At 37.0% G+C, this 26,877-nt stretch overlaps 1 protein-coding gene across 4 annotated transcripts in view; it reads left to right on the forward strand.

Moving 5' to 3' along the window:
• The first annotated feature begins 348 nt into the window (after positions 1-348).
• The window catches only part of ZDHHC14 (zinc finger DHHC-type palmitoyltransferase 14), a 100,415-nt gene continuing 73,886 nt past the window's right edge, over positions 349-26,877 (forward strand). For 2 of the 4 annotated variants that reach the window (XM_032681956.1, XM_032681957.1), the window contains exon 1: positions 349-1,676. In XM_032681956.1, coding sequence (XP_032537847.1) covers positions 1,426-1,676 — 251 coding nt within the window. In that variant the 5' untranslated portion in view covers positions 349-1,425. The remainder of the gene's footprint in view (positions 1,677-26,877) is intronic. The other 2 variants (XM_032681953.1, XM_032681954.1) reach the window with 1 other exon arrangement.

Consider the following 26,877-nt stretch of genomic DNA (forward strand, 5'->3'; position numbering starts at 1 on the left):
GGTGCGCGCCTGTGTGGTCCCGTCCCTCACCGGCTCCTCCCGCGGGCGGGCGGCCGGCGCTGCGGTGGTTACCGCCTCCCCCTGAAAATGAAAAGGTGGTGGCAGCTGCTGCTTCTGGGTCTGGCTGCTGGGGGGAAACCTGGATAGAGGCTCCTAAAGAAAGGTGGAGAGAAAGTCGCCGCTCTCTGGTTCGCGGAGGGGGAGGCCGGGCGTTTTTCTCACCTCGCTGCGGGGCCAAAGCCCAGCGGAGCCAGGGACGCCGGCGGGAGCCGCTCCTGCGCGCCGGGAGAGGGGGCGGGATGCGGGGGGGGGCCCCAGCACCGCCGCGGGCCGTGGGCGAGAGCCTGCGGCGGGGCGGGGTGCGAGGGCCCGCGGCGGCGCTGAGCCGGGCGGGGAGGATGGTGCGGGGAGCGATAAGTCTTGGTGGAGATCTCCCACCGGCGGCGAAGCCTCCCTGTCCCTTGCCTCCCAACCTCCCTGCCGCGGGGCCGAGGCGCTGGGCAGCATGAGGCGGCGGCGGGGACCTGTTGTGTAGGGGGAGGCGCGGATTGAGCAGCGCGGCGGCGGCGGGGAGGGAGGATGAGGAGGACCTGCTCCCGAGGCGGTGGTGTCTGTCGGCGACTGCCCCTGCCCCGGGCTGCCGCGGGCTCGGGAGAATCCCTTCCTATGGAGTAGTGACAGGGGAGCCCTGCGCCCCCGGGTCTGCGCGGAGCGGCGGCCGCTTCCCGCTGGACTGCGGCTTCAGGAGGAGGAGAGCTTGAAGTGTTCCTCGGAGCTGGAGTTGCAGCCTGGTTCCTTACTTGAGTGGTTGTTGTTTTTTTTTTTTCTTTTTTTTTGTCTTCTCCTCCTTAATGATTTGTTACGCGTGTCTCTCGAGGGAACGTCTTAGGAATGGTCATTTTTAGCAGTGAAATCTGCTGCGCAGAGGAGGATTATAACAGATCTCTTTGAATGATAGACTCGATTGCAAAACCTTGCCTTGACCAACCTTCTGACCCTCGGAGAGAGCTCTCAGGGTGTGCGTGGGAAGGATAAAAAAATCCTCCCATTTCAAAATAAACTTGAAAAAAAAAGACTTATTTTTTGGAGCCTAATTGCTTTATAATTGCTTTTTTCCCCTCTTTGTTTTGTTTTGTGATAAGTTGTTTTGAAAAGGATTGCCCTACATGGTTGTTTTGTAACTGGTGGAGGAAGGAAGGATCCCTCTCAAGCGTTTCTGGTATGACAGCTTTGGTTTCTGAAGAGTTAACTGGTGTTTGCGTTACACACCTCTTGCTAGTCTGGTAGCAGACTTTTCATCATTTTATTTGCATTTTTTATTAACTGGGGCTCGTGGAGAGGGCTGTCTTGGTCACAAGAATATTTGCACATATATATATTGTATATATTTTTGGTGGGGTTCTCCCCACATTTTACTCTTTCTTGATGACTCCTGGAGGTGGTAGTGGGCCCATGAAAGACTGTGAATACAGTCAGATCAGCACACACAGTTCTTCGTCTCCCATGGAGTCTCCCCATAAGAAAAAGAAATCAGTTCCCAAGAGAAAATGGGAGGTTTTTCCTGGAAGAAACAAATTCTTCTGCAATGGGAGGATCATGATGGCTCGACAGACTGGAGTTTTCTACCTGACTCTTGTTCTCATCTTGGTCACCAGTGGACTCTTCTTTGCATTTGAGTAAGTGATGTTAAAGTCTTCATATCTTCCTTCTCCTCCTCTAGTTATTTATTTTCTGACTGAAAGCAAAATAAACATTTTTATTTAGGTGTCATAGAGAATGCTGACTGAATTCACCTAATACAGGTTTGTATAATTGAAAATGTGATCTGATAAGATGCTGAGGAGTGCATAATACAGTTTGGGTTATCGTACTCTCTGAAAAACTAATGTTTGAGGATTAACATTGTAGGTATAAAAGCTCTTGCTGATGTTGCATGAGGAGTGTAAAACAACAGGTTTGGGATGGCTAGGAAATGATGTAGCTTCTTGTGTGTTGATTACTCTGAGCATCAAAACTGGCAGGTGCAAAAATACTGACCTTTTGTCACAGAACTGAATGCAAGAAAAAAGGTATCTTTCATTAGTTTATTAATTAGGCCTGTTTTTGTTCTCTTGACATTGCTTAATAGCTTGTAGATGAGAATTCCAAGTGAGGAGAAAAAAAGTAAAGAGTCATACAATTTTGCGTGTACCTAGCATTCCACCACTAGGTAACAGCATTAGTTTCTGTTTGTGATGATAGCTTGTATATGAGTTTGGTTTTAGTTTAAGCTATGTTTGCTTTGGTTTGGTTTGTATTTTTTTTTAAACATGCTTGTGTTGTCCTTCTAGGGCTGTTTTCTCTGTTGCTCTGAATTTTCAAGAGTCCTTTTCATCTGTGTAAAGTGAACATACAGTGACAGCAAATCAGATATACTGATTTTTGCACTTATGTTGGAGTGGTTAAATTAACTACATATGGGAATAAAGAATTAGGCATTTGATATGAGCAATACAGTTTGACTTTTATTTACTTATTTTTATTTAAGCACCAAGTACAAAGATGTTTATGCTTCTAAAACACTTTATATAACAATAATTGAATTATTTTTAAAGGGTTAGTGTTTTAAATTATTGTAGTTTGATTTGTGGCAGGGAAAAAAATCTTCAAATTACTTTTTTTCTGGAATAGGAGCTATTATTTATAACTGAGGCTCAGTGCTGCCTACAGGAATTATGTTTGCTTTGCTAAGTGATACAGTTGAGAAACAAGGTCATTCATTACTTGGTGTCTTCAAGCAAGAAGATAGTGACATTAACAAACCCAAAATTGTACCTGTTAAATGCAGATCATCTCAACAACACTGGTAGCAGTAAAGAAGGTAAAAATGTTCAGCAGGTAACCAGTGGCTAAATGCATATGTGAGCTCAGCAGATGAGTTGTCATTAGTGGGCTTCAGATTACTTTAGAGGGATTTATTAATTGTAAATCTTCTGCAGACGTTATGAAGCTTGAATATCATGTCAGTAGTTGAAATAACACAGTCAATTATGGTATCTACAGCGCAAGAGTGTTTACTTTCCTGGTTTTGAACGGGTATTAAAGGTGTAACCTGACAGTATTGCATCAGGACTGGGTGCTACTGTATTCTGTTTGCCTAGTTTTGTAAAGCTTTTCTGTGTGGGCTGACACTTGCATCTGTGTGCAGTCTCGTCATCTTCAGAACAGCCTTTGAACGCAAGTGTAAATGTAGGATCGAAACTGTAATGTTTTATGGTCATGATTGTAAAACTGATTTATCCAACTACTATTTACAGTTTATTTGTATGTTTTAACACTTTGATCCTTCAGAGAGAAATTTTCTCTGCAGCTGCATGATTCAGAACTGCTAAAGCAGGGTGAGCGGCTGGCTGTTCATCACCTTCTGATTTTATTACTACTGTGAGTTACGTGCTCTACCGGAGTTGAATTCTGCAACTTCTGTCAGGTCTTTGAGATTATTTGCAGTGTAACCATATGTGATTGACAACATTTTTAGTCAAGCTACAGCATTTTCATATATAGTTGGTGCTTATTCTAACTGGCAGTCTTGAAGCGGGGAAGAATCTTGGGCTTTATATAATATAACTGTAGAAATTCTCCTATGTACCAGTCTTGAGTCATTCTTGTATCACTTGCACTCTCCTTTTAAGGAAAATCAAAGTAGAGGGTGGCAATGGTATTTTTTTTTTATAATTATAAGGTAGATTTTGGTCTTTAGAAAGCACTTGCATTGAAAAATTATTACTCATCCTCTGAAGGCTAATTAAAACCCAAACCTAAAGACTATGAGAACGGTGTTCAGTATGTTAGTGATGTTGCAACTGCAGAAGATTGTCAATGTTAGAAAAAGAGGGGAGTTTTTGTTAGAGTGTTACTTTGAAGCGTTATTCCTAGTACTGTGAAGTTACTATTTGTTGATTAGTTGATAACATCCTGAGTTGTTAAGTGTCATTGCCATTACTGGCTTATTTGGTTATGATGCTTCTCATTAACCAGCTATTTATTGAATATGACAGAAATGTCTTTCAGTTCTTTGTGTACATGTGGAACAAAGCGGTTTTGAAACGGGCATGTGCCTTATGTGTCTGAACTGTAAGGTTCAACTGTCATTGAAGAGGAAGATACTCTGTATGTTCTTTATGTTCTTGGAATTGTTTGGTCTTTTTTTTAATTGTAATAAATTATTTTGTTCCTTTTGGTTTGGAAACTGGAAAATAGGTACTCATGGTCCAGGTCATTCCCTGGTTTCACACAGTGAAGAGGGGAAGTAGGAAAGAGATTACTCCTGGAGAGCTAATTCCTTGAAAACATCATGCTAACATAAACAGTTGTCCCTTATCCTTTGGCTTCATTTGTTTCTCCAACGTGATTTTCCCCCCCCATTCCTTTTATTTTACTCTTGACGTCCATTCATCCAGTGCTTTATCTCATGTACTTTGGAATACTCTTCAGGGGAAAAATACATTTCTCCAAATCAACAAATCTTAGGTCTCCAAAAGCAAACATATGTCACACATTTTGACCTGGATAGCTTTTGACACTGAGCTGTGTAATCTTTGTTTCTTCGTATTGGTGTTTCTGTGCTTTTTTCTGCCTACTTTTTCCAGCTCCTGCTTTCAATTGGTTTTATTCCTTTCTCCCTGTTGACTTTTAACTCTTGTACACTCCAAGTACATCACCACTTCTTCCTTTTATGATTTCACTGTTCTTTTCAATTTTCAAAGAGATAATCTAGGATTTGCTTAAAAGAAAAGCAACAAACCATGAGCTTTCAAGCAGGTAAAATATTTATAATTCCTGTCTCCCTCCCCTTCCAAAGGAAAAGAATGCAAATAACAAGCAGTTTTATTTCTGCAACTTGTCTATTAAATGTAACATGAATGATTACAAGCACTTTTGGGTCCTAAGGGGGATGCTGTGCTTGAGTTGTCCTTAAAAATTATGCCTGTTTTAAATTGCTCAAGTTGAGACACCACAAATTACTGAATTTGTCTTTAAAATTTCAGTATATTATTTTACCTTGAAACTTTTTCCTAACTCTAATCATGTGGTATTTAGCTGTTCTTTTTTTTTCTTGTAAATTTGGTGTTGTGTTTCATTTTCTTTTTTTCCTTTTACACACACATGCATATTTTTCTAAAGTATTCAGTGCTCACTTATCAAGGTAGCTGCATGAAAAGCTCAGAAAACAAATTCCTTTCCCCAGAGCAAAGATAGCATCTGTAACTGAAGGGCAGATCTGCTGCTGTACCTAGCCAGTTCAGCCACTGTATTTACATATATGTAAAGTCCTTTATTTGTGCAGTGGAGGCAGAACTAACTCACTTCATACTTACTGCATTTATTCAGCTAGGTATACATACTCAGAAAAGAATCCTTTATACCTGTGGTCATTTGGGGTACTGATTTTGCAGGTTACAGGAAAGCAAAATGGAGGGTGAATGACATTTAACACAGTAGGATTTTTTAAATGGGCATATTGTTAAATGGCAAATCTTGTGTGGATGCACAAGTTCATGAGTTCCAGAGCGGTGGAAGACAAGTTTGGGTATGTTGCTACTGTGAGTAGCCCCTGTGTGCCAGCTCCCTTCCCTCTTGGACCTTACTGAGCAGGTAGCAGGAGGGAATATGTCTGCACCTGAGCTTCTTCAGTTCAGACAGGCAAAATAAACTTCCCACAAAACGTGGTTTTAAGTGAAGATACCAGCTGAACTGAATTGACTCAGGCACAGTCATGTTTTCTTCTGTCAACTCATTTGCAGGGTGAGTGGCTCTGGGAGAAGGTTGAAGCAGATGGTAGGAAGCTGGAAGGGCTGAAGCAGTGCAGCTTTTTTCTCTGTAAACATGAGTCAGAGCCCTATCACTTCTGATACCATTTGAGGCTTGCACTGATTCAACAAACTGGAGGGGTTTTTAGTTTGTTTGTTTTGAGCTAATTAACCCTTGATTTTTTTATTTTTTTTTTGGTGAGCATTTGTGTAATTCCATTGTCTTTGCACAAGATGGATGCTGGAAAATTATTTAAGCTGAGACTGTTTATGTGTCTATGTGTACAAGCCATTGATTTCTATCTACTCTTGCAGTTGCTGGCAACCTGCTCCATGCCTCCCACTTTGAAAACCAGTGTGAGTGGAGGACATTGATGAGTCACACTCTGATGCTATGTAGATTGTTCAATATTGAACTTCTATGGCAAAGTGGTGTAACTTGCTGTTCACTGTGACAAACCTCTGTGTGTAAACACTGATGTCAGTAAGCTGAGCATTTTCACTGTGGTATTAATAATCATCATCATCTTATGGCAAGTGTTTTCTGCTCTTGCAAGAGCTGGATTCTTAGTGTGAGGTTTGTATTCCAAGTAGGTAGAATGGTCTTCGTGTAATAACCTTCTTTATCTTTCTTCGTCTGTTCTTAAGTCAAGTAGGTTACTTGCGTCTTTTGATTGCAATGTCCTTGAATTAAGAGTTCCTTAGAAGGAAGTGCTACCAATCTGACTTCAGCTGTTAAAGGGTGCTATAAACTCACAGAGCATTTCCTACCGAAGTTGTCAAAATGGATTTTAAAGCAAAAATCATGGTATATAAACTAAAATTATTTTTCAACAAGAGGACTGCATCCTTTTTTACTTGGAAGGCAGTAGCTACCTAACTGTGCATAGTGACATAGGTGAATGCAGTGTTGAGTAAGTGGTTTTTTAAAAAAACCCTGTCATCAAAACTGAACTGGAGCAATATTTCTGTTTCTCATTTTGCCCTATTACGCATCCCTGATAAGTTAGTGAAAAAGACATGGAACAGGTTAAGTCTGATCTTATGGGTTCACTTTTTGTATTGAATTTATATAGTTATACCAAATGATATGACATATTTCTAAGGGATGACATGCATTCAAGCCAGGTGGTGTTTATTCTTTGCACTTAATTGCCCTGAAAATGTTATCTATCAGAGTCAAATATCTCTCACATACAAAGTATATCTAACACTTTTTTCCTTGACAAGGGACTTTTCTTTCCCTGGTCACGAAAGAGTTTGCTTAATCTTTTAAGTTTCCTGGTGATCTGTGCAACTATGTCTGCTAAAGTTTTTCCCTGGTTTTGTACTACCAGACCTTAAAGTAGTACCTCACTGAGCAGGTATATCAGTTTAAACTTGTAAACCTGCTTTCAATTAATTATATGATATAAATTGAAATTCTTTCATCCAGAAATGACCAGCATTTGATATGAGGTTATGCATCTCTACTTTTCAAGGTTAGGTCTATTTATGTGGAAATGGATAATGATAAGTGCTCCATTTTTCAGGGTGAAATTCTGTGAGGGTAACAGAAGGATAACCTCTCAAGGTTTAGAAGTCATACCTTCTTTAGTTCCCCTGAAACCACTGAAACTTTTTATAGTTTTGTAACACTAACTGCTTTTCTAAAATAAATGTTAAACAACTTTTTTTTCTTTCTTTCTGAGGGTGTTTGAGGGGTTTTTGTTGGTTGGAAATTTTTTTCTGTATTCAGCTTAGTTGATGGTCTTTATCCACTGTTTCACTGAGGAGAGAAGTTTTGAACATAGTTTTTGTTCTTGTTTTACTTATATTTTCATGTTTTCTTTGTGGACGTGCAGGGCAATGAAAATAGGGATTACAGTGGTATAAGAAAGGATGTTGACTTCTCAGATATCATGTCCTTTTAGGACCTTGGGAAAATCACTGTGTAGCTGTAGCTTTGGAGCATCAACACGTGCATCTTGAGAGTGAAATGTGAACACTTGTGATGGTCTTTGCCTGATGTCACCCTGACCTGTTGCAGAAAGAGGGGAAATTCCATCACAGCTGGCTGGGGGGTGGTTTTTAGGCTTATCATAATTGCAGATAGGTGTAAATTCTCACCTGGAATATTTGATATTCTTTCCAGAGTGGAGAAAAAAGGTAATTTCAATAATTTAGTTGTTCTTACCTATATAAATATCTTCAAATATTTACAAATGCTGATGGATGATACTTTTGTACATCTTGAGTCTCTAGAATGTGAGGCTAGACTTGTAATTTTGTAACAGTTGTTTGATAAAATCTATCTTAATTTATCACTGAAAAGTTTGAGCTTTCTTTTGCTGATATAATCTTCATAGTATGCCTATTTTATTTTGTTCTTCCCTGAGTAGGTACTGTTGTCCCTTTATCTGAATGGATGTGTGCCAAAGGTATAAAATGTATCTTCTGGAGATACTGGTGTAGGGAGAGTCATATTAAATAGATTTACACTATTGAAATTTGTATAAGTTCTTCTTGGAAGACTGGTATTGTCATGTGGCCATCACTGGAAGTCTTCTCATATCAACCCTGCGGAAATTTTTGTACAGTGTTTAGAGGAAAGATGGTCTTTTTCAGGTGTTTTCTCAAGTTAGTTTCTCAGGAATCATATTATACGTATAGGTTCATGTAAAGTACTCTTTTCACTTATGTTTAAAATTGGACTAATTATGCAAAAAATACCTTTTTTTGCTACATGATTTATTTTCTGTCGTAGCTGTGCTGCATTATTATTTTGTAAATGGCATTTCATACAAAACAAAGTATATCAGTGGATCTGGATAACTGAAAAATTATCTTCCTTTAGAAGGAAAAGAGAAAATATTAGTCTGCAGAACTTGAAACAAACCGTTCTCTTATTTTATTTTTTTTTTTTCAGAAAAAAAATTTTATTAAAAAGCATCTGGGCTTATTTGTAGATTCAGTAGAAATTGAAATGCTGGAATTTGAGCTGGATATTAAATATATAAATTCACTTTTAACAAGTAAGTTTCTAATGGAAATGGTCTCTCCACTCTAGTGCAGCATCAAACTGTTGGCTATAACGTTCAAACATGAACTAGTAATGAGAAGTGAAAATTATTGCAGAAGAGGAGAAAGCTGAGAATAACTTTCTAAGCTGCATTGTTGTTTCAAAATCCTAGTCCAAGAAAAACCCGCAACACTGGCTTAAAATACTGAAACATTTTGAAAAATTGCTTAAAAAGTTAAACAACTTTATGTAGGAAGTTTTTGTTATCGTGATTGGTGATTCTTCTAAGTGAGACTGTAGTAGCTGACTTGAGGTCCAGGCTGCCAGTAAATATTTGTACGTGACAGTGCTGTTCATCTTTCATGTGACAAAACTGATGGAAAAGGGGGAAAAAATCGCCTCAAGTATATAATTACAGGCCTTTTTTTTTTTTTAAGAACTTAATACAGGAGTGGTTAAACTTTTTATAAATTAAAGGAGGAGACAAATTGAGAAATCAAGATTAAGCCTATGTGTAATAGCCCAAAATAAAATTCTGTTCATATTTCTCACGTTGCAGAAGTATTAAATAATACTAACATAGAACATGCTTATGGAAGGAGACTGAAGTGTTTTGAAGTTTGTCCCCTGCCTTGTTTTACATGTTCATATTTGAACTCCTGTTCGTACTGCAATTAGTAAGCAAAGAGGGCTTTGCATTTGCAAAGCCTGACCATGGGCTTTCTATAGACAGTGTGCGTTAGTGGAGCTCTTACCCAACTATGTTCTAGAACTTCAGCTACTAAGTTGACAGTGTGCTGCAGTGTTATATGATTATTCAGCGCCTGTACCCTCTTTTCATCATTGTCCATAGGGTTTATTCACATTATTGTGGAATGGTGGCTAATTAGGTCTTATATAATGAGCTTGGCTAATGAGATCACAGCTGGTTTTGTTTTGTTTTCCTTCTCCTGCTGTCCCCTTAAGTTGCTTACTGCAATAAATACTAGCAGCATGCATTTGTTGTGGTGAACATGCAATCAGTTCAGCTGCTTCTTTAAAATTTACTCTTATTTAAAAAAAAAATAAAAGTTACAAAACAGATAAAATAGAATACTGAGAATCAAATTGAAAACTGAGGACCTGAACTCAGAAGTTGATGTACATGAAATCTGAGGGTGTGAATTTCATGTTATAGTTTAAGTGCAAGATGACATTTTTACATTGGCTGCATTGAGTGAATATATGAAATAAATTTGGGGTTAGAATAAGTTTCTTGTATATATGATCAATATATATCAGTTCTTAAGAGCAAGGAACAGATATACTAGAATTTGTTAGTATTTTAGCATAAACACTTAGTATATTACTGAGTAGATTTAAAACATTATCAGGAATTGGAAGCTTCCCCTCTCCCTCTCCCTTTAAAAGAAGTACCAATACAAAATTTTTCTGATTGTGGTAAATTTTGTGTACTCTCTTTTTTTGAGCTGTCTATATGTTTTGAGCTCACCAGAAAATTGCAGTCCTGGTCTTGCTTGTCCATTACACTTGTGAGATATCCCACTGGTTACGAATGCCATGATTCAGGGCAGAGAAGTGAGTGTCAGACAAGCCTGTACTTAAATTTTTCTGGCATGCTTGTTTGTGCACATGGTGTGGATTTTCATGGCACATCTATGTATGTTCCTTAGTAAGCACTTTTATTGACAAAAAGAGTTTTCTAATATTCAGTTAGCATGTGAAAGAGTTATGATTGTTCCTAATTTGGAACTAGCACTAAGAAGAAAAGTAAAAGCTAGAATAGCAGTGACTTCTCTCTAATCAGCATTGCAACTCTGTAATAAACTTGCTTCTTGTGAGTGTGGTTTCCTTAGACCTGAAACTCATAGTGCTTCTACATAGAGAAAAAAAGAAACATTTTTAAGATACTTTTATCATTCAACATGACTTGTGTTGCATGGTGTGATACCAAAGATTGGAGTGCACTGTGTAAAGAGCATATTGATTTGCCTCAGTGAATTAGTCTGGAGAAGAGAAAGCTCATGGGGGAATCTTATTAAAGTAAGTTCTTGACTGGAGAGGGGAAATGGAAAAAAAAAAAGAGCCCTGGACCCTTCTCAGTGGTGCTCAACAACAGGACACAAAAAGAATTAAAACAGAAGAAAAAAGAGTGGGTTGTTTTTTGGTGTGTTTTTTGTTGGCTTTTCTTCTTTTAGTTTGCTTGTCTATTTGTTTTGGTTTGGGTTTTTTTGACATGAGGATGATTGAACACTGGCACAGGTTGCCCAGAGAGATTATGGGCATAGTGAAAACGAACCAGATGTAGACCTGAGCAGTCTCCTCTAGCTGACTCTGCTTTGATTTGGACTCAGTTTTCTGAGGTCCCATCCTGCCTTAGCTTTTCTATGTTACCTGAATATCTGAGAACTTACCAGAAGACAGCAAAAGGTATATCTAGCAAGATAATTTTAATCTTGTTTTGATGACCCATTTATCACATGCATACCTCAAGAAAACTTCAGTTTTATCTAGTCTTAGGATATGAACCTAAAGTCTAACAGAACTTAAAAATTGCAAGTGAAATAGATGTAGCTGTTCTTTCTGTCCCTCCTTCTATTTTCTCACCTTTGAATGTAGCTTTCTCCATTCAAAGTGCACTTTCCAAGACTCTTTGGAGGTTCTTTTCCTGGTTTCTTTCATTTACATGCTGTTCCTCACCAAGCCTTGCCCTCTACTATTCATCTGGGTTTTGCTGAATTATAGCTAGTGTTGTCTTTTCTTGTCATGTAAATAACAGAATTAAGTTTAAATATAATTCACTTCATACAGAAGAATGTCTCTGTATGCGGTTGTTCCAGCACTGTTATGTATTCATCAGTTTGTCTGTCTTGCTTAACTTTTTGAACTTTTCTTGCCTTACTGTTCCTAGCCACTTGTTCACCTTAATGGACTAAGAGCACTGTTGCTGTAGAAGGAATGGGGAGGCAGTAAAGATGAAGTTCAAAGACTTAGTTTTTCCCCTTTCTGTAGTCATAAAGGATGAGAGTACCATTTTTTTTCCTGCGATCTGCATTGTAAAGGTATGTAAAATCATGGTCTCTGTCTTCTAGCGCTTGAGTCAGGTAAAAAAGTTTGGATCCTGCAGATTCAGGTTTTTCCTTGAGCCTGCCTTGACAATACTAGCTTCAGGCCAACTCCTGTACCTTAAATTATAGTGTGTTCCAGCTTCTGGACTCTAGACATAAAAGATGAAATGGCTTGTCTGAAAAGCTGCTAAAGCTGGATTAGTTATCTTTAGGGAAGAGAAAACACCCTAGATATGTCAGATTAATCCAAACTCGCTTTAAATGGTGATTTGCTTAAAAAAGATAGAATGTGTAAATAATTCCAGTAAGGCAGATGTCCATTTCTGGGTTAATAATTGGAAATAAAATGATAAGCAAAGAAATCTTAAATGAAGCAGTATATTTTATTTCAGCAAAATGTATGTGTATGTCTCATAGCATTGATCACTGCTAAGGTTTTCCGAGGCTGGTGGAAGCCAAAGGGAGGATTTTCCCATACCACATATTCAGAGCACTGTTTTTTAGAGTGAACTTCATATCTGTAGATCTGCCTGCTTTTTCTGAGAGGGCAGGGGTTGAGATTCTGCTTAAGAATTCAAACAAAATGTCAGATAATTTCATGGAAGCATCCCCGTTTACTTTCTGTTTAGCATTCTCCATTGCAGCAAGATGAATCTGGTTGTAGGCTGCTGAAAAGGATGGACCCACCTCTTCCCTTCTCCCAGGCCTCATGTGTCACTTCTTTTGTCTGGCTCTGCTGTTTTCCCCACCCAATGGTGAGCTACTTCAGGGAGTTCCCTTCCTGCATAGAGCTTATCCTTCCCTTCTACCCACACAAAGAAAAACTTTCTGCTGCTTTAGACCACTGAGCTGGATCCCTAAAAGTTCAGAAAAATGTTAGTACTAGTGCAAGGGAGGAAGTGAGAGGGAGGAGATTGTTAGATCATCTTAGCTGTGATTTGAAACCATATCTCAACCTGAGGAAACTTGTTATAAAGTCTTGGGTCTGTTTGGCATCTGTGAGGATGCGAACAGAACATCTTAGTTGCTTAATTAGAATTTTCAGAGTTCTGACTTCTTAACCATACTTTATTTCTGAAGTAACTGGATTGTAGTTTGCAGAACTTCAACTGCAACATCTTTCAAATAGCACATTATTAAATGCTCCGTAGTAATTTGTGTTAGGGATTTTATGATTTATTTTTTTTTAAAAAAACACACTACACACAGTTCTGTAACAGCACGGGGCAGTAACTGAAGCAGTTTTTCTTCCTGCGTTGTTTCTTCTGTAGTCTGTGTTCCCCATATCCAGACTCCAGAGCCAATGCATTGTACTGCATTTGATAGCAGAGCCTATGGAAAGCTGCATAAATGCCTCTTCACCTTAGTTTGTACAAAAACAGCTGAGGTAGCTCAAAATATGCTAAACTGAACCAGGAAAGGAGTATTGTCGGTCCTTGCTATTTCTTCTGTGCTTCAGCTGAGATAGCCAACAACACAGGGAAATTGCCTGTTTCTCCAGAGTCCCATTCAGCTGCCTACTTGGGTGGGGTTTTCTTGGTTTGCTTGTTTGTTTGCTTTTGTAAATGTTGAAACTTTCAGCTTAGAAGAATGAAGGAAGAACCATAAAGCAGTTAATGGAAATCTGAACAGCCTGCATGCAAGAAGCAGTTGGAGTGTATGCCTCTATTCACAGTGCAATTTAAAAAATGGCCTTTAAAATGATTTTGTTAAATAAGACACCTAAAGCTAATTAGAGCAGAAGGGATTGTCTATGGAGCAGAAGACAGGGAAGAAGTTGTGGACTGAAATCTAACAGAGATTACCTTAAAAGGGTAATCATTCTTCTTTTACAAGAGAGAAAACTCAGATGGCTTTCTTTACCTTGAGCTGTGGAGGCTTTGAGACTTTTCATCACTGCTACAAGTATTCATCTTCAGAGTAAAATATGTTTCTTTTTTTCCCTAATGTAATGAACCCCAGATCCTTTTAGGATCAGGCTGCACTGTGCATTGTTTTTAATGCTAGCCTCTGAAAGCTGAAGTCTTTCCAGTACTTGAGTATATGAACAGTAGCGTGCTGAGGGACAGAGGGACATTGCAGAGGGAAGCATATAAAGACTGGGTGGAGTAAAATAATTTTGCTTTTTTACTCAGCTCACACTCGAGATGAGTTTCGGAAACAGGTAATTGACTATGAATGTGAAAATCCAAACAGTCTGATATGAGAAAAACAACTGACATACTTTTATCCCAGTAAGTGAAACTGTTACAGGCTGATATCCAGCGCAATTGAAAGGTAAACATGCCCTTCCCAATTCACATACCTTTCTATTATTGCATCCTAGCAAACTTTAACCAATAGTTAAAGTTGCTAAATGATAGTCTGAAGGTGCAATTACCCAATGGTTGACTGTTCTTGGTAAAAGTAAGTTTATTTCCTGTTCTAAAACTTTTTTTAAACAGTTGTTGGCACTAGCTCTTGCTGTTGCAACAAAGAAATGGCATTTGTGAAAGGAGAACATAGGTTTGTTGCTTCTTGGTTCAATACAAAAGAAGCGACATTTGTTGCAAAGGTAATTCACTGTTACTGAAATAACACTGTGACTGAAACAATATTTTAATTTGAGCTTTATTGCAAGTATTCTTTCTGACTGCAAAATAAAGGTCAAATATTTAGGAAGTGTATAACTTGTTACTGAAATTCAACACTACAGATAAGAAGAGTTGCATAGTTATCTTATTCATCCAGAATAAGTCCATTCCTAGGCCAGCTATACTTGCCTGCATATTCTGAATGATGAAAAGAAAGACAGTGTTGGAAGATTGTTCAATGCATGCAGAAGATTTGGGAGCTGGGGTGAACAAGAAGTGAAGAAAAACTGAAGTATTTGCTTCTGGAAATTATTTTCATTTACTCAAGGGAAAGTTGTTGCCATATTTAGTACATTTAAGTAAATTAGTAATAACTTTGGATATGCATGCTGGATTTTTCAGTTATTATAGCATCCAAAACTGTAGATAGAGTTGGACTGTACTTAAGTTGCTTATGCATGTTGTATCCTATCAACATCTCTCTCACTTCAGAGACTGAAAGTAAAAAATAAGCATATGAAAAATAGTTGAGAATGAAACACTGGCAGTCCTGCTTCATCAGTGCAGAATTAAGAACTCTGGGAATGACAACATGGTACCTAGATCTTTGTTATTTGACTCTCTTTGGAGTTTGGTTATTTATATATTTGTTTTAAGAGTGGGTCAGAAAAGAGGGCTGTTAAAGATAGTTGTATCAGTAATGCTTCAAGGTTTCAAATTATTTTTGTGGGGGCTTTTGTTGCTTGTGTAGAAAAAAAAATACAAACTCCACTTTGTAGCCCTAAATACTAATGCTGCCTTTTTAAGTCAAGGTTCTAAGCAAATTGCATAAGTGGAGCTATTTGATTAAAGTACATGTCCATAGTTAAACTTGTGGTATAGCAAAGTGACCAGTCAAACTGCCTGGGTCTTGATGACATGGAAATTTACACCAAATTTAGGTTAGTAAACTCCATGGCATAGTAGTTTTTTAAGGTATACAGTTTTCATTTTGTGACTATTTTACATGCTTAAGATGCTGTTCTTCACAAGGTAATGTAATACAGGTAGTTTGATAATTAGGCATACCATCCCTATATTGACTGTTTTTGTTTTTCATATTGTAGTGCTTCAGAACCTTCTTTTTTTACTATTATTTTTTGTAATTACTTCCAACATAATTCTTGGGTTCTAATTCTGACAATCAGCTTTCATTTTTGCTTTTTATGTATCAGCATTACATATTAATTTTTATTTGTTTGAAGGTGGAGAAGACTTACTGCTGCTTCAGCTTTGGTCATATATCATAGTTCTAAATTTATTTTCAGTTTGTAAGATGACTCTACCTTTTGATAGCTTGTGTTGACTGAAGTGGACTAAAGTTCATTTGCCAGTGGAGGAAACTGAGGAGTTCAGCTTGGTTCTCCAGTGACAGCATTGGTCTACTATGCGTGAAAAAATATAAATACCTCAAAGTAGTGTTTTAACTGTATGTGCTAGTTATAAAAGGGTCAGGCATTGATCAGACTACAGACAAGTCAGAGATGTCTGTGAGACAGACATGCTGGATGCAAATTTTTACTTCAGTATAGATTTTTCTGGGCTGTTGATCAGTGGGCACAAAAACTAGTTAATACTAAACAGCTGGCAGAATGGAGAAGCAAAACTACTTTTGCTTTGCTGTTTGTTAATTATTTATTATTATTCTGTGACTCGGGATAGGTTTTTTGCAGTAAGATTGGCACTGGCTGCTTCCTCAGCTAGTTATCGAGACTCCCTGCCATTTCGAGTTTATTTTTCTTGCACAAAGCCTGGGAAAAAAGATGAACCTTGTTCTGAAGGTCACTATGTCCAGCTGTCTTTCTGAGCAATGGGATTGAATCATTTCAGAACTACTGACCCTTCATATATAATACTGTGCCACTGGCTGCCCTCATCTAAAGCGAGGGCTGACAGGATACTGAGGGGATTTCAGCAGTTGTGGAAATGAATTAGGAGGATGTCCTGTTAAGGTAGCTGAATGTAATGGACTCTTGTATTGGCAAGTTCCACTGGAATTTTCTTTAAGCGAAAATTCATCCACAAACATTTTTCTTTATTTGAAGACAGCGGAGTTTTAAAGGACTGTCTTATTCTTATGGTAAGACATCAAGTACGTTTTAGTACAAATTGCTGCAGACTTTGATACAGGAGGCTGTCTTCTGGGAGAGCTTGAATCCAGTGATCAGTGTCTGTCTCTTGGTCTCATGTTTGTGTACACATCTATGTTACCAAAGATGTGCTTGTAGAGTGGAATCTTTGAAAAGGAGAAAATGGTCACTGACAGATGCAGACATGATATTTACTTTTTTTTTCTTTTTGTTTGAGGACAAATCTAATACATCCCTTCCCAAGAAGTATCTGAACTATAGTTCTGTTCTAAAAATGTTGTTTACAGTATAGACCATCCTACAAATCGAAGGCCAGCTCAAAAATATCTTTTGGAACACCCTGTATTTTAAGATGGTATCTTCCCAGTTGTTTTCTGCAGACTTTTTTCACATGCTTATGCTTAAAATTGAAAGTTGTTCCTCAGAAACTCTGTTTTCCGTTTGTACTCTGCCAGTAGGACTAACATAGTCAAATCAAACTCTTCAGAATAGTACATTTCTCCTAGCAGCATTGCTTGGTTAGATGCAGGATAGCAGTTCAACAAATCGTGTGCTTTGTGCAAAACAACAATAAAAAAAAAAAACTGTAAAAAGAAATCTTTGTGGATGACAGTTGCTGAACTATGACAAATAGGGCATTAGAATCCATTCAGAGATGAGATTAGATCAGAATATTCTTCTCAGATTTGAATGATGATTTTTATGAAGTGAAATCTTCACATATTTGGAAGACTTCACAGGCAATACTTATGATGTGTACAAAAATTGTTAAATGCAGTTAGTGTCAGTGTAAACTGTTACTGTAGATCAGAGGTGGCATGTGTTTAATTACTTGATCATGTGCTTTTTTCTGTTGCTTTTACTGGAGAACTCAGCCTCCTTCCTAATAGTCCTAATAGATGGTGCATGGGGTGATGTATAAGGGCAATATAATGAAGGACGGTGTATTCCCTTGGGTATTGCTTTCCTATCTAGAGATAAGTTAGGTTGTTAAATTGAGAAATGTTTTGAATATTTTTGTTTCAATTTCCTGAACTTCTTCTCTTTTATTTCTCTGAAAATTAGAGAACCTATCACAAAAACTGGCCGTTTTCTTCATCACAGGAATTTCTTCCTTCCCTCTCACCACCCCAGATACCTTAAAAAAGGTTGGGGTTTCTTTTACTCAGAGAGGATGATGCTGGGAGAGTTAAGGTCATTGCCTTTGGATGTGTAGAAGGATGGTAAAAAATGGTTCTCCATGTTGTTTGGGGTGTGACAGGACATTATGATTTTAACTTGCAGAAGAGAGAATTCAGTTTAGAGGTTAGTAGACACTAGAAGAAAAGAATCTTTTCCAAGAAAAAGGATGGATAAGGACTGAAATAAATTTCCTATGAAGACTGTGGAATTGTCATCATTAGAAATTTTTTGCTAGGCACATTAGACAAAGCTTTACCTGAAGTGGTTCGTGTATAGCTGGTCTTTTCTTGAAGAAGGGTAACTTCTGAAGGTGGTTCCTCCTCCACTTGTCAGGAATATATCTATGAAATGATAGAAGGACTTTAGTTGAAACTGTTATTTTTCTTGTCTTTATTGATAGTGTGACACAACTGGGGGTTGGGAGGAGGAATGTACTGTATATTGAGTAGAAATAATTGTGTCACTTATTTAATGCACTTTAGCTATTACTAGGTAGAGGTGATAGTGGAAAGGACTTCTGAACTTTCAAAAACAGGGGTGCTATTGGTGACTCATAGAAAAGAGCTTTCAAATGAACCTACAATCCGGAGTTTAGAGTAATCATAATAGACTATTAATGTGTGAAGGAATCAATCTAAGTATTCACTGATGTCTTAGGAAAGGTAATTAATGAAATATGACATAAAAAATTGAAAAGTTTACCAAATTGATTAGATGGTACTTTCCAGTCCTACTACATACAAGCGAAATCTCATTATAAAGCATGGTCTTTTTCTGCGTTCTTATTAATCAGCTAGTTGTAAATGTATTTTCTTGTTAGCAGGAAAAATCATACTCCAATAAACTAGTTTAGTAAACATACAAATTGCCTGTTGCCTGCTAGGGCAATTCATCAGTTCATCTCTTGCAAAGCTTGTGATCTTTTTGAAACAAATGGTACTGTACTCCTGGGCTTAATATTTTCGGATGTCACCTATGATACATATCTTCTTGTAGTAGGGAAGAGTTGGCCCCCTGAAGAATAATAGCAGATGAGAACAGCTTGGTGATGCCCACAGCTTCTTTGATGGCTGGAGGTAGACTGGACCAAGTAATCAGGAGTGATGTTTAGCTCCTGCGTGCCTGATTTCTAAGATAGTGTAAGCATAGTTTCTAGGAAGCCTTGGAGCTGTAGTATGTACACTTATCAGCTGACTTGACATATAACATGGAAAGGGCTATTGCCTGCAACCATCTTCTGCCACTGGAGAAAGTTATATAGTCACCTTACTAGAAATTGTGTGGTCCGGTGTCTTAAGTATATTGAACTAAAATCAAAGGTAGGATGTGAAACTTGCAAAACTTCCAAAGGGCTTCCATGTGTTACATTGAGATCTAAATATTTAAATTTCTACATTACAGTATGTATTATGACCTTCCAATGAGTTTCAGTAGCATTGTCAAGAGATATATTAAAAATTAATAGTGTATGAAAACATGTTTGGTTTGGCCTACATAAAATAATTGCTTATGGAATCCATTCTTACTGTTTGCATTACTGAACATCTGAATTTTAATGAACTAGTACTTAGGATTATTTTAACATGTCTAAGCAGGTTTATCTGTCCACTGTTAACTTCAGAATTAAAATGGGTAATGAATGCCTCAATTTAGCAAGGTGACTTACAGCTGAAGACAGGTGATGAAAGCATTGGCAAACAAATGGCGGGACCGATCCTGAATTGACTGGTAGGACAATAGGCTGGTCCACAGTGGCAAGTAGAGGTTAGTTTGCTTCTCTCAAGCTGTTGAAGTACACCTGGGACAAGTAGTCAGGGTTTTTATGGAAATAACCTCTTAAAATGGCATGGGAGCAATTTGACTGTGAAAGAACACTTATGGATCTTGCAGCATAGCTGTAGTTACTGTGCTTAATTTGAATGTTCAAATAGGTAATTTGGATAGGTAACAATCACCTCATTGGACCTGATGTTTTGCAGATCTGTCAGATCTCGTTTGTCTGCTTTAGCTAGGTGTTCTTGCTCACTACTGTTAGTCTTTTCAGCACTTGATAAGCAAACAACTAACCTGCTTTGATTAGAGTTAACTTGTAAGTTGTTGACCAACATATGGAATCCTGCTCTCCTGCTACTCTCATCTTTGGGACCGCAGCTGTGGTGACTCATTAAAAAAGGGGAGAGATGAGGTCTCTTTGGATGAGTGCATGCCAGACTCTGTGTGTGTGCTTCTATTACTTTGTGTCTGTAATGGAAATTAATATTATGAAAAAAAACAATGTTAAAGGAACTATATGGGAACTGTAAAGCTTTCATAGTTGAATGTTAAAAATCTCTGGGATAGGAATGGGTCATAACTGCCTGGTATCGTATTCCCACTCTGTGCTAACAAACTAATTGTGCTTCTTCCTGAGGAGGGAAAAAAGCTAGCGGTAGATTGTATGTTCACATGTATTTGTCCCCCCACCCCACTTGACCATCTGTCTATTAAATATACTGCTTTTAAGGCATTCTCTTAACTGTATGAGGACTCTAAATGGGTTTATTTTTAGGCCTGTCTTTGTTCCTGGCACTGGGACTTTGCAACTAAGTTCATCTTTGTCCTGTTTTGTTGTGGGGTTTTTACAGCTTTTTTTTCTTTAAAGTCTGCTGTACTCTGGTAAAGAGAAATTAAAGGTAAATAACGTTACCTGTTTTCTGTTTTCAGTATAGCAGTGTGATTGATTGTAGGCTTTACTGAGGTATTATGTAGAAACAGGAACATACTACTGTGTGCGATGCTAGACAAATCAATCAGGTCTTGATGTTACCACGACTTATTTCAGCTGGATCCTTCCAAAAAGTTCATAATTTTTTCTAACAAATGTAACTGAAATCAGTACTACAATTGCCACTTGGATTTATTTGAGATTTAGCAAATGAATGGATAGTGCCCTAGTTCTACAGCCATCTTTCCTCTACTTCATTTGGCTGATAAACATTTTTTCAATCTTTAGTATTAACTGACAATGATTTGTATCACAAAGACCAGAAAATAATGTAACATACAGAATTAAAGATCAAAGACTCATGATGGTTTGTTTCTAAACTCATAGTTTTGCTTGCATTAAGTTTGTGTGTGCTTATCAAGAACATAGCGTTACATTTTTCTATTTTCTACTTGAAAATATTTTACTGTGTTCAATTTTTGACAGAAAGCACTTTAATTTTCTGTGAATCTAGGGATATTTAGTCGTAGATTGAAAAAATGAATCTATTTGTAAATATTGGGTATACTTGAAATAATCTACCTATTAAGTAGATTAACCGGCCCTTATTTGTAATATGTCATTTTGATCCACCCAAAATTATGTAGTAGTCTTTATTCTAGGTAGGTGTTTTAAGGTATATAACTTAAGACTCGATAAAAACTTCCTGTGTTAAAGAAACCTAGGTATCTCAGTGCCTTTGAACCAGTAGGCAGTTTCTTCATATAGTCTACTTTTTTTGGTAATGCAAGAGTAAATAACCATCATAGCTCTGACTGGCATGTGACTTAGAGCACTTTCTTCAGGGTACACTTCAAGTCTGCTTTATTTACACTACTTTGTTGATTTTTTTTTTTTACACTAATTTATGTTAAATTTAGACCCTGTTTTAGGCATGTAATTGCTAAAATTAATTAGAAAGTTCGCTTCTTCTGTGTCATTTCATAATGATAGAATTATGTCTTGCTATTTGCACAGTGGTTTACTTTTGGTGACCTGCCAGAAGCCTGCTGGGATTTAGACATTTACAGAGGAAGAAGGATTTGTAAAATGTCTGCTGTAAACTCATGGAAAGGTATACAGGAAATACCATTATAGACAGCATACAGTATATTTGTAGAAATGTTTACAGATGATACTGTGTTTTTGAGAGTTTGATTGAAAGAGTGTAAAGTCTACCTTTGAACACGAAGGAAAACTAATTCGGGGCTATTTTATTTGATGGCTGTCTGTAGACCCTGACACCTGGTTGTGGAGTCCTGTCCTGAGCTGATCAGTAGTGCATAGTCAGGAGATTGGAGGATGTTAAAGCAAGTCTAGTTAAGGATCAAAAAGTGTTAAAGCAATTTTGTGGACTAGTTGTAATATTTGTAAACTGAGCATGTTTTAATGCTGCTTTTCAGACAGCAGGAGTCCAAATCCAGGGATTCTTCTGAATACTGTAATTACTAAAATCTGCACTTGAATAGTTGCTTGGGGGAAAGCAAATGTTTTCCTTGTTACAGTCAGCAGAGATGTGAACAATTCCCATCAAAGTAAGAATCACTTCAAATTATTCTTTTGGGTGTGTCAGTCATTCTACAAAGTAAGTGAAGAGTGGCCTGTTTTGGCACAGATTCTTATTTCATAAATATAGCCTTGTTATCAGAATTGATGTCCTCCCTCCTTGTGGTACAAGGAATTATGTTACATCATACTTGACAGAAATGCAGCAGAAAATATAATCTTACTTACAAAGATTATTTTTACCTTACATATTACGAAAATTATTTCCTTTATATATTTGATCAGTTCTTTTTTAACTTGTCAACCTGTGTTTTCATTGCTCCTAACACATATACTTGGAAGAAACCATTTTTTCCAAGAAGATGTTTTCTCTTAGTTGTTGGGGGTTTTTTTTTTTTGGAGGGTTTTGTTTGCTTTTGCTGGGGATTTTTTTATGTGAGGTGTTGGGTTTGTGGTGGGTTTTTGTTCACTTGTTTTTATTAGGCAAAGACTAACTTTTGGCCTATTGAGAGGAATAATGGTAATTGCTCTATATTTTTAATGGAATTACTTGTAAAGTGATTAGATAAAGTATTATTAGTTAAGGGATGGTCTACATGGATTATAGCAATTTTCAGTGTTTGTTTAATACAAATATTGGAAATGCATTTTTCTGTGTAAGCAGATGTTTGCCTACATGAAAGTTTCCTTTTACATTAAAATCCCATCTAACTGAGAATGGCAAAATCCAAACAAATGCAATGATAGCTTTCTAATGATTCATAAGTATGCAATTTAAATAGGAAGTGTGATGTATTTTGTTATTTAAACTTATTCATACCACTTAGTGATAGGGTTATGTGCCCTACCCTCTTCCTTGACAGCTGTCCAGAGATACAATTTAACATAATTTTTGAGGGCTGTGTTAATTGTTCAGACAGTAAGCCATTCTCTGTAAGTTGCACATATTCTTTCAATTTTGTTAACAAGAAAGACCAGTTGCAGGATATAACAAACATAATGTTTGAAAGATTTGCAGGAACCAGAGTAAAAAAGGCAGTTATGATTATATTGCTGGCAATTTAAAAATTGAAGCCTTTTTAAAATAGGAATTGACAGCATTTCCTTTTTTTTCCCTTATGAGATTAAGATAAAGCATCTAGACAAATTAGGATCTATTTTTCCCCTTTCTTTCATAAATGATACCCTTTGGCTGACTGTTGAACTAAATGAACAAAAATGTTAGTGTATTTTTGTAAATAGTACTTGTGACTTCTAGATTAATTGTGGAAAGAAACTTTGCTGGTTTTTAACATGAGACTAAAGAATGAATATAGATGTCAGAATTGATTGCTTGATGAAGAAATATGATGACTATTGAGAGTTAGAATACCATTTTCTACTTTTGTTCCAGAAGTTATGCTGTCAAGGCATTGGAGCAAACTAGACAATTTTTCTGTGGATCCAATGATATGTTTTTCTCTTGGATCTAGGACTCTAGTATTTTCAGACATTTGTGTTTAACAAGTTGATCCTTATAAGGGCGGAAGTAGTGAAGCTGCTTTTTTAATTGTCTATAAAATCCTTTTAAGATAACTGCATTTCGTCTCTATGAAAATGCCATGGAGAACCCTCAGATATAATACCTGCCCTCAACACCCACCTTCTTATCCTCTTCCCACAGTATCTCCAATACAAAAGATAACTATAGGCAACAGCTGCTGATTTAGTAGAGTACTAATTTCTTTGTCACTTCTATCTTTTGATTTTTATTAGAACAAGCAAGCTTTTAGGTATTCTTTATTTCTTTATACTTTGTCAAAATCAGGTGAAAGGTTTGCCCTGGTCTTTTGGAAGTTATGGAAAGAAGCTGGAAAAGGAGAAGCAGATGGACAGGATGATGGTGTGCACTCTGGTCCTTAGAATATCCAAGATGAAAGTAGAATGATTGAACTTTGTTTCAGTTCTTCTTCACTTTCCATGTGTGGTAGAATGACCACCAGAGGATTTTGAGTGGTTTTTGTACACATGTGCATACTGTACCATATGTTTTAAAGTGAAGTGAAAATACACGTGATATTTACTGTAAAATGTAACTAATGTGCTTTTGTATCTTTCCCTTACTTTCTCTCTGTTTAAACCTTTTAATCAGAGGCAGATAAATAGTTGAAACTTCAAAATGTTTTGGAAACTTGGAGCCGAGATAGCATACTCCCTCCATTTAGAGCTGTGATCCCAGCCTGAGTGGAAAGAGAATGTGCATAAAATCCTAGAAGTACAAACCACACAGAATGAAGTGTAATGCAAGTGAAAGAGTGATGCTGTCTTGAATGGACTCTAGTTTTCTTTTATGAAAACGACATGCCAAATGCAACAGTTTTGGGTTTTTATCATGTCCTTTTTCCCAAAATCATGTGGTTTTTTTTCACTACCAAAATAATTACTGAGATACTTTGAGGCTATTGGTTAAAATCTCACCAGTAAGCCGTATATAATAGTTTCTATCTACCACTTTTTCATAAATATCTATTTATACTTTCGGATGCTGTTTTTTATATATTCTAAATTATTATAAAATGTGTGAGAGCATTCTGTGGCAGTTGCAAAGGCTGGATCTGCAACCAGAGAGAGTAACTGTTGCAGTTGATTGGTGCAGAATGTTTCTTTGGAATTCATATTGTTATCTATTTTTCTTTTTTCTTGTATAGTGATACAAAGTTGTACAGAGACAGGCGGTGTTTTGTCTTCAGTGTGTGCTTTCATGTGTTTTTGACTGAGACACATGCCTCTCAACTGCCACATTTTTGGTTTGAGAACTCTCTGAACTTGCATGTTTAACATGTAGTTTAACATGTAGTAAAATTTTATTTAAATGTTACGTAAGCCATATAGATTTTTCTTCTTGTTTTTCACTGCTGCTTAGGTTTAACGATATTGAGCTCTGTAGAGGACAGAGGAATTGGCAAGTTTGTTTTCAACAAATACCTCATCCTAACTTGGCCTAAACAGGATGCTTGTACGTATTTTTAGTGTAATTGACTGTCTTTCTGGTAATTTCAGATATGTAAATTCCTGTTTGTGATGTATTAATGAGATTTTTTTATTTGAAAGAAATGATCTCTTAAATCGTACTACTATTTTCTTTACTTTTATGCTTTTTAGGCCTAATGATAACTCTTTTTTAGAGTGATCACTAAGTGAACTGTTCTTTAAAATGATCACTTTATTCTTTAGAAGTGTAAGTTTCTTTTGCAAGAGATATTGATGTGATACTATGTATCACAGAGAATGCCAGCAAGAATAACCACGTTTCAAAATTATTATGTAGATATATACAAGCTAAGCTTTCTTTGCTTGCTTGCAAAGGTGCTGTACAGTTCTGTTCTTTAAGGGTAACTTGACTTTGCTTTAGGAGCTGTGAGAGACAGTTTCTGTTTTGGTAAATAGCTGTGGTTTGCATATTAGATTAAGCTGCCTGCTGACAGTAATTATTCTAATTGAGAATGTAATTAAAAAAAAAAAAACAAACCAACAACCCAAACCTGCTCGTCCTAATTTATTTAACCTTTTTTTAAAAAGAACATCAGTGTGTGTGAGACCAAGATGGAGGGGTAAATACGTTCAAGTAGATAGCAAATTGTATTTGGATATAGGGAAGGAAGGTGTGTAGTGGATTCATTTTGCTATTCTACCTTGTGGATAACACTTCCAAAGGTGTTCTTTATCTCAGGCAAAGAGGATAGTGATGGACTTTTAGGTTATTGAGTGTGGGCTTGATTTTATTGATTGTAATAGTGTGTTTATTGCATGGTTACTTTTGGGACAGTTCTTCATAGTGTTTGTGGCTCGAAGGGACCATTAAATTGTCTAGGTTGCCATCCTTCACATACTACAAGTGTTTATATTTCATCCAGTTCTCCTGATAATGAACCTTGTGACTTAGCTGAGCAAAATGTAGTTTGTGCTTAGATAAAGTGCATTTGCAAGTACATCCATCATTTATTTAAAGATGCTGAGGGATTGAGAAGACACTACTTTTTGTGCTAGTTTTGTTCTGATGGTTACTTCACTTTCTTGTTTGAAGGGAAAAAAAGTATTTCTGCATTATGACATTGATTTAAAATTGATCCTGACATTTCAGGTTGGTAACGTGTTTTACAGATGTATCTGTAGCATTAAAATGCGTATATGCACATAGCATATATGAAGTCCATACTCTCAGTCTTAATTCCATTAAATATATTTTTGTTTTTGGAAATTCTGCTATGCCCTTTGTCATTTACCTATGATGTGTGGATATGGCACAGAAATGACAAGCTGATTGGAATGAACATAAAGGTTTTTATGGTAGTTTTATCTAGTGTGAACACTTTAATGCAATTCTGTAAATTAATAATAACATGATTATTTCTGCTTGTTATTAATTACCTTTGCTCTGAAACCTTTTGCAGCACAGAGCTTTCATTAAACAGGGTCAGAACAGGACTGCACAAACATCTGCTATTGGACTTTAATAACTTTTGGTATTTATTTTTTAGCATGTGCTGGTTAGATCTAGAATTCTTCTAGCTTAAGTTTTTTTCCAGTGTTCTACAAATGCTGAATTTTTATATTTATTATTTTGTCTCTGGTGTATATGTCCATAGTACTCACCAATTCCCACATGGGGGACTGTCCCCATATGGGGACTGAAAAAGCATTGCATTGGCCAAAATCCCTAATTGCTTTGCAGATTCCTATGAGAGTGTTCTTTTCAGCCAGGTTTTGGGTTATTGGAATCTGCCCCACATGGTGTTAATAAACCTTCAAATATGGTGTCATTTTCCATTCCCCTTCATTATGTTGCTGTTTGTCACACTATTGCATTAAGGTGCAAAATTGCTTTCAGGATGTATGTTTTGGTATAC

Source organism: Chiroxiphia lanceolata, chromosome 3 (genome assembly GCF_009829145.1).
Source record: "Chiroxiphia lanceolata isolate bChiLan1 chromosome 3, bChiLan1.pri, whole genome shotgun sequence".
Taxonomy (NCBI): Eukaryota; Metazoa; Chordata; class Aves; order Passeriformes; family Pipridae; genus Chiroxiphia; species Chiroxiphia lanceolata.